Below are 8771 nucleotides of genomic sequence, written 5' to 3' on the forward strand. Positions count from 1 at the left end.
ACCCAACCGCTGGGTCAAAACAACCCAATAGCTGGGTTTGTCTCTTTTTAACACATCGCTGGGTTATATTTAACCCAGCATTTTTTAGAGTGTACATTTTTAATGAACATCAGTCCTGATCATAACTACCAAAATGCCCCCCGCCCCCAACATTTTTTAGAGTGAAGCTAATTTTGAACATAACAGGTCAAACTGACACATAACAGGGAGGAACTTTTTTTTTAACAGTGTTCATATTTTTTCTTATTTTGTATTTTATCATTTTGAAGAATGTTAGTAACCAAACAGTTGCTGGCAGCCATTGAATTCCATAGTATTTTTTCCATACAAGTCAATGGCTACGAGCAACTGTTTGGTTACACACTAAAAAATGCTGGGTTATTTCAACCCAACTTTGGGTCAGATTTGTACTAACCCAACTTTTGGGTTAAAAATTTAATGCAACCATTTTACCCAACGGTTGGGTTAGTCCATATTTGTGACCCTGGACCACAAAACCAGTCATAAGGGTAAATTTTTCGAAATTGAGAGTTATACATCAGCTGAAAGCTGAATAAATAAGCTTTCCATTGATGTATGGTTTGTTAGGATCGGACAATATTTGGCCGAGATACAACTATTTGAAAATCTGGAATCTGAGGGTGCAAAAAAATCTAAATATTGTGAAAATCATCTTTAAAGTTGTTCAAATTAAGTTCTTAGCAATGCATATTACTAATCAAAAATTAAGTTTTGATATATTTACAGTAGGAAATTTACAAAATATATTCATGGAACATGATCTTTACTTAATATCCTAATGATTTTTGGCATAAAAAGAAAGAAAAATCAATAATTTTGACCCATACAATGTATTTTTGGCTATTGCTACAAATATACCCCAGTGACTGGTCCAGGGTCACATTTGACCCAAAGTTGGGTTGAAACAACCCAGCATTTTTTAGAGTGTGTGTACCAACATTCCTCAGAATACATTATTTTGTGTTCAACAGAGGAAAGAAACTCATACAGGTTTGGAACCACTTTCATTTTTGGATTAAGGTTATTTTTTGGCAAGTTGCATGGAAACCATTGGGGTAACACAAGCGGGTTACCCGTATTTTCAACACAACAGCAGTTTAAGGAAGACGTGCATCATTCAGAGCATAATTTCCACTGGAATGCAGCAGGATGGGAAGCTTTATCTCTCAGGTGGTTTGTGTCTTTATTGTGAATTCTGGCACCTCAAAGCTCAATGTTTCACAGAGACAGCCAATGAGCATTGCAGATTTCGCTTGCAGGAAGTGACACGCAGAACATTGATTGACAGACACCTCTTGTGACTCCCTGCCCCAAAAAGGATGAAAGGGGTATATGCTAGTGGACTCGCCTCGCCTGGTCTCGCACACACAGCCCGCCGGTCTTACTTTAGCTCTCTATCACTCCTCCTTACTCTAGTGGACATTCCTTCTGGAACTTTCTCAATCGGGGGTTCGAGAAACTTTGCTCACAAGTATATAAAGAGTGAAGAAGGCCCGATGCTCAGTAGATAAAGCGAAAGCAGCGACGAGAAGTCAACGGCAGAGAGCACAGCTCAACAAACTCAAAGCAAACTCAGATCTCCATACGCCAGGAGAATATTTGCACAGACGTTTTATCACAGAAGACAATCATCAAGGTAATTCAATATGCTAAATTTGTACTGTTTTTTTAATTTTTAGAATTTTAATTTGTTTAATTTAATTTCAAATGCTTTAAAAATATGTTAAAATTCGATCAGAATGTAGAATCATTTGAATGGCGTTAATGGCAAATATTTATTTTTTTTATTTGCATTTTCTCATTTTTACAACATTTTCCTCAGATTAAGAATTAAAGGCAAAAAATATAAGCAACATCACTGGGTTGCATACAGAAGCTAAGAGCACATGTCTGCAAGCATGGCTCTAGGAGAAGCCTAATGACAGCTGTGGCTTTTCAGACAATTTGTTAAACCAGAGTAACTCAAAATATTGTCCTAAAATGAGAATAGGTCGTATTACATTAGTTAAACCCCCAAAAATGGGGTAAAAAGATACTTCAGGTCGCATAATTGCAGCATTTGCCTGCTGCTTCTGTGACATGTGACACTCCTTCGAGATTTATAGTGACAGGTGTTGAACATGTGCTATTGATTCGACGGCTATAGAGGGCTTGGATCAGCTGTTGCTTCATTATCATTAATTTAAAGTTTAAAGGCTTTTGGCCAGAGATAAAAGCAATATATTTGTATTTTGAAAAATTGACAATAATTAAGAATCTTTTTTTTTCACCTTTTGAGTTGAATAATCTGCAGTTTTAATTCATAGGAATTTTGGGATGTAGTGATGAAAGTAACAAAAGCATTTTGCCACAGAATATTTATAGTATGAAATATTTGTGAACTTTCAGAGGAATATTACAGACAGAATAAAATAAATTAAGATTTGTATATATATTATTAAAATATCACTAAGTTGTCATTCCAACATTTATGTTTAGTAAGAATAAATATAATATCTGTATTTTGAGGAGGGTTATTATAGTTAACTAAAATTTCAACTAAATCCATTAAATTAAATTAAATTAAAATAAATCATTTTGTTACTAAATTAAATAAAAAATTAAAAAAACATTTTAATTAAATAAAAACATTTTATTTCAATTTATTTCAATTAATTTATTTATTTCAGCTAGTTTTCTGAAGCACTTGATGTTCTAAAATAACTACCGGTATATATATATATATATATAAACACACAACAAAATTACTAAACCTTTAACTAAAATAAACATGAAAGCAGAAAATATAAAAATGAAATCTAATTCAAAATATTAAAAACTGTGATAGTATCTCAATGATACTATCAAAATGTATTATTTAATATTTTACATTTATCTTTAACTAATTATGAATGATCTGTGTAAGAATTTGAGTGATTTAGAATGTAGTGATGAAAGTAAAGAAAACATTAATAGAGGACTGTATCAGAAAACATTTTAGTATAAAAAATATTTAGTTTGTTGTAGACAGAATAAGTTCATTCTTAAAGGAACCAGTGTCATTCCAACATATATGCTCAGTAAGAATAATTACAGGACACACAATGCTCAGAAATCTAATGGAATACATCCGTTTGTTATTTTCCAATTATATTAAGACTTGATATTCCAGAATCCTTATTTATAATCCTGATTATATATCTTTTATGCAGATGCCTGAGAGTGCTGCACGGCCGATGATCGAGGAGGAAGCAGAGACCTTCGCCTTCCAGGCTGAGATCACTCAGCTGATGTCTCTGATCATCAACACCTTCTATTCCAACAAAGAGATCTTCCTCAGGCTGGAGCGGACATTTCTATGATCGGTCAGTTTGGAGTGGGTTTCTATTCCGCCTACCTAGTGGCCGAGAAAGTCACGGTGATCACCAAACACAACGATGACGAGCAGTACATCTGGGAGTCTGCAGCTGGTGGTTCCTTCACAGTGAAGCCAGACTACGGTATGAGCTCTCATAAGTGTTTCATTGGGCTTTTTTTAGTCTAAAAGTACTGGAACTTGACATAAGTGACCACAAAACCAGTCATAAGGGTCAATTTTTCGAAATTGAGATTTATACGTCATCTGAAAGCTGAATAAATAAGCTTTCCATTGATGTATGGTTTGTTAGAATAAGACAGAGATACAACTATTTGAAAATCTGGAATCTGAGGGTGCAAAAAAATCGAAATATTGAGAAAATCATCTTTAAAGTTGTCCAAATGAAGTTCTTAGCAATGCATATTACTAATCAAAAATTAAGTTTTGATATATTTATGGTAGGAGATTTACAAAATATCTTCATGGAACATGATCTTTACTTAATATCCTAATGATTCTTGGCATAAAAAGAAAAATCTATAATTTTGACCCATACAATGTATTGTTGGCTATTGCTACAAATATACCCCAGCGACTTAAGACTGCTTTTGTGCTCCAGGGTCACATACGCATTTGCTTTGGAATTACAGGCCCATCCATTGGACGTGGCACCAAAGCCATTCTCCACCTTAAAGAAGATCAGTCTGAATATGTTGAGGAGAAGCGCATCAAGGAAGTCGTGAAGAAACACTCTCAGTTCATCGGTTACCCCATTACGCTCTTCGTAAGTGCTTGTACTTTGGTACAAGAACTGCAAACCTTGGTTCCTCTCCACTTGAACAAATAAAGCATCAATTCTCATCTTGCAGGTTGAGAAACAGAGAGAGAAAGAGGTTGATCTTGAAGAAGGAGAAAAGGAGGAGGAGGTGGCGGCCGGCGATGAGAAAGACAAACCCAAGATCGAGGACTTGGGCGCCGATGAAGATGAAGACACCAAAGATGGTCAGAACAAGAGGAAGAAGAAGGTCAAGGAAAAGTACATCGATGCTCAAGAACTGAACAAGACCAAGCCCATTTGGACCCGTAACCCTGATGACATCACCAACGAGGAGTACGGCGAGTTCTACAAGAGTCTGAGCAACGACTGGGAGGATCACCTGGCTGTTAAGGTTGGTAGGAATATCGAGTCAGAAATGGCTGGACTTGGTGAAGACTAGATGATTAAACCACCCATGTTCATCTTCTTGCAGCACTTCTCAGTTGAGGGCCAATTGGAGTTCCGCGCTCTATTGTTTGTACCCAGAAGAGCCTCTTTTGACCTTTTCGAGAACAAGAAGAAGAGAAACAACATTAAATTATACGTACGCAGGGTCTTCATCATGGACAACTGCGAGGAGCTCATTCCAGAATATCTCAGTAAGTCTCTCAGGAGTGCATTTGCCAGCGATTCCTAGAAATGACATCCTCCTGAGAACCAGAAAAAAAAGCGGTGTCAGTTTTACATTGGTTAGAGCACAAGAAAAAAATGGAAAAATAACATTTTTTAAAAATTATATTTTATTCATATGTTATGCTATGTCCTCTGTAGAGGACACCAGGACTCAAAATAAAATGACATGAATAAACATGAAAAGGGAAAAACAATGGGATTTTAAAAAAAAATCACCAATCAATTTTTAGGTTTCAGGATTTTTTTATACCAAACTTTGTATAAGGATGATTCTCAACTATAAAAGATATAACAAACATTACTTTATGCAATATGTGTGTACAATTTCCATAAACTGGTTTTCCCATTAAACACAATGTTATCTATACACTGTACCTAATTAGCATATTAATGTGCTGTTGGGACAGCATGTTGAAAAAAGGAGTGTAATAATTGGCCAGATTTTCATAATAATATCTAATATTGCATAGGAATATTGCTATATAATTTATTTTCCTATTCATTTGTTGTGTGTGTCTCCCAAAATGCATAATAAACATGTGTTTAGTCCTGGTGTCCTCTACAGTGGACATGTATGAAATCAATATCACTATAATATAATGTCCTCTACAGAGACAAAAACTCCATAGCTGGGTCTCAGGAGGATATGTCAGAGAGTTTAAATGTTAATGAGTTAAACTTTCATCCCAGACTTCATTAAGGGTGTTGTGGACTCGGAGGATCTGCCGCTGAACATCTCCAGAGAGATGCTTCAGCAGAGCAAGATCCTGAAAGTCATCCGCAAGAACCTGGTCAAGAAGTGTTTGGAGCTCTTCACCGAGCTCTCCGAGGACAAAGACAACTACAAGAAATACTACGAGCAGTTCTCCAAGAACATCAAGGTGTGTGTGTGTGCTTTCCGAGTAGCTATTGAAATCACATTTATCATACTTCCGAGCTAAAATGTATTTTCCAATTGTAGCTGGGCATCCATGAAGACTCTCAGAACCGCAAAAAACTCTCAGAGCTGCTTCGCTATTACACATCAGCTTCCGGAGACGAGATGGTGTCCCTCAAGGACTATGTGTCTCGCATGAAGGACAGCCAGAAGCACATCTACTACATCACTGGTTAGTAGCTGGCTAATGAATTTAAATATTATTTTAACCCACAGATGCCTCATACGAACCTTGCTCTTCTCTAAAGGTGAGACCAAAGATCAGGTGGCCAACTCTGCTTTCGTGGAGCACCTGTGCAAAGCCGGTCTGGAGGTGATCTACATGATCGAGCCCATCGATGAGTACTGCGTCCAGCAGCTGAAGGAATACGATGGCAAAAACCTGGTATCAGTGACCAAGGAAGGTCTGGAGCTGCCCGAGGACGAGGAGGAGAAGAAGAAGCAGGAAGATTTGAAAGCCAAATATGAGAACTTATGCAAGATCATGAAAGACATTCTCGACAAAAAGATTGAGAAGGTATACGCCGTTAACATACTAGGCTTTGATTTTGAAGTGCACACTCTTCAGAGCCATTAAATGATAGTGTATCCAAACAGGTCACCGTCTCAAACCGTCTGGTGGCTTCGCCTTGCTGCATCGTCACAAGCACATATGGATGGACGGCCAACATGGAGAGGATCATGAAGTCTCAGGCCTTGAGGGACAACTCCACCATGGGCTACATGACCGCTAAAAAGCACCTAGAAATCAACCCCGTCCATCCCATCGTCGAGACCCTCAGAGAGAAAGCAGAAACTGACAAGAACGACAAGGCCGTGAAAGACTTGGTGATCCTGCTGTTTGAAACAGCGTTGCTCTCCTCTGGATTCACGCTGGAAGACCCACAAACACATGCCAACCGCATCTACAGGATGATCAAACTTGGTCTTGGTAAGTTGGATGACTACAAATATGAAACATTTAAACACATCAGCCTAGAGTATATCACCATTATTAATGCATTCATGGTTATTGGTAATGCCCATCCAAAAAAAATCTGTCCACCACTACTCTTAATAATAAAATTCATAATTGGCATCTAGATCCTTTAACATCAGTGGAACTTTTCCAATGCATAGTGGAAAAAAAGTTTCTTAAGATGATTTAAATGTTCTTCACACTAATTTAAAATGGTTATTTTAAGAATTATCCACTAAAACATTTCAGTCCACCATTAGACTCTTAAATGTAAAGGTTCTTTATTGGCTTTGATGGTTAATTGAAGAACCTTTAACATCCATGGAACCTTTCCATTGCACTAAATGTTCTTTTTAATGGAAAAAAAGGTTGTTTAGAACAATAAAATGTTCTTCACACTAATAAAAAATGGTACTTTTAAAGGGATAGTTCACCCAAAAATGAAAATGTGATGTTTATCTGCTTACCCCCAGGGCATCCAATATGTAGGTGACTTTGTTTCTTCAGTAGAACACAAATGATGATTTTTAACTCAAACCGTTGCAGTCTGTCAGTCTTATAATGCATGGCAATGGTAAGAAAATCTATGAGAGTAAAAAAAACATGCACAGACAAACCCAAATGAAACCCTGCGGCTCGTGACGACACATTGATGTCCTAAGACACAAAACGATCAGTTTGTGCCAGAAACCGAACAGTATTTATATCATATTTTACCTCTAATACACCACTATGTCCAACTGTCTTTGGGCGTGTGCACGGCATCCGGTGCGTGAGGTGTGTACGTGCTCTGGCATAGTTTACGCAAGCGCCGGAAGTAATCTCTCGCATTTTGATTAGCCGTCGTACCTACAATGACTGTGCACTGTGTAAAAAATGAGTGACGTATACGAGCGAGAGCTCACTTCCGGCGCTTGCGTAAACTACGCAATGCATTATACGACTGATAGACTGCAACAGTTAAAGTTAAAAATAATAGTTTGTGATCTACTGAAGAAACAAAGTCACCTACATCTTGGATGCCCTGGGGGTAAGCAGATAAACATCACATTTTCATTTTTGGGTGAACTATCCCTTTAAGAATTATCCACTAAAACATATGGTCCACTATTAGACTCTTAAAATTAAAGGTTCTTTATTGGCTTTGATGGTTCCAGGAAGGACCTTTAACATCCATGGAACCTTTCCATTGCACTAAATGTTCTTTTTAATGGAAAAAAGTTTCTTTAGAACATTAAAATTTTCTTCACACGAATAAAAAAAATGGTACTTTTAAGAACTGTCCAATGAAAGGTTCTTTGGGAACCCAAAAATGGTTTTTCTATTTTCTATGGCTTTAAGGGTGTAGTCTTAAATGAAATTTCATTGGAAAAAAATGACTTAATTATATTTAATATTTAATCTTTCAGGCATTGATGATGATAACTCTACCGTAGAAGACATTACTCAACCCGCTGAAGAAGATATGCCAGTTCTGGAAGGTGATGAAGACAGTTCTAGAATGGAGGAAGTTGACTAAAGAGTTTATAAAGAGTAATAATTGTTAATGCATTTAATTTATTGTTTTTGTAAAAACAATCCAAAAGAGATTGTTAACTAGCCAATGAAATTTATTGTAATGCTTTTTGTGTAGTTACTGTAAATCCAAAAGACTAGCCAATGAAATTTATTGTAATGCTTTTTGTGTAGTTACTGTACCAGAAAATTTAATTAATTTAATTTTAATATAAGCTTTTTTTTTTTTTTTTTGTAAACCAACGTTGAAAGTTTTTAATAAATGAATGAAAATGTGATCTGGCATCACTCTTTATTTCGCTTCAAGCGATCTAGAAATTTAAAGGGGTAATATGATGTTGCTAAAAAGAACATTATTTTGTGTATTTGGTGTAATGAAATGTGTTTATGCGGTTTAAGGTTCAAAAAACACATTATTTTCCACATACTGTACATTATTGTTTCTCCTCTATGCCCCGCCTTTTTGAAACGCGTCGATTTTTACAAAGCTCATCGGTCTGAAAAGCGAGGTGTGCTGTGATTGGCCAGCTATCCAGTGCGTTGTGATTGGCCG

General features: G+C 36.6%; 2 protein-coding genes across 2 annotated transcripts in view; both read left to right on the forward strand.

Moving 5' to 3' along the window:
* The first annotated feature begins 1511 nt into the window (after nucleotides 1-1511).
* LOC107704347 (heat shock protein HSP 90-alpha 1-like) overlaps nucleotides 1512-8771 on the forward strand; it is a 26902-nt gene continuing 19642 nt past the window's right edge. Inside the window, exon 1 of the mRNA XM_016507247.1 lies at nucleotides 1512-1657. The gene's annotated coding sequence lies outside the window, so the exon portion shown is untranslated. The remainder of the gene's footprint in view (nucleotides 1658-8771) is intronic.
* Nucleotides 3213-8301, forward strand: LOC107704346 (heat shock protein HSP 90-alpha 1-like). Its single transcript, XM_016507245.1, has 10 exons — nucleotides 3213-3272; nucleotides 3341-3500; nucleotides 4009-4142; nucleotides 4228-4527; nucleotides 4609-4774; nucleotides 5499-5689; nucleotides 5770-5917; nucleotides 5994-6262; nucleotides 6343-6676; nucleotides 8113-8301. Exons 1-10 carry the CDS (start codon nucleotides 3213-3215, stop codon nucleotides 8220-8222), a joined length of 1872 nt encoding a protein of 623 aa, XP_016362731.1. The 3' UTR covers nucleotides 8223-8301.

The sequence above is a fragment of the Sinocyclocheilus anshuiensis genome, unplaced genomic scaffold (genome assembly GCF_001515605.1).
Source record: "Sinocyclocheilus anshuiensis isolate Anshui unplaced genomic scaffold, SAMN03320099.WGS_v1.1 scaffold1866, whole genome shotgun sequence".
Taxonomy (NCBI): domain Eukaryota; kingdom Metazoa; phylum Chordata; class Actinopteri; order Cypriniformes; family Cyprinidae; genus Sinocyclocheilus; species Sinocyclocheilus anshuiensis.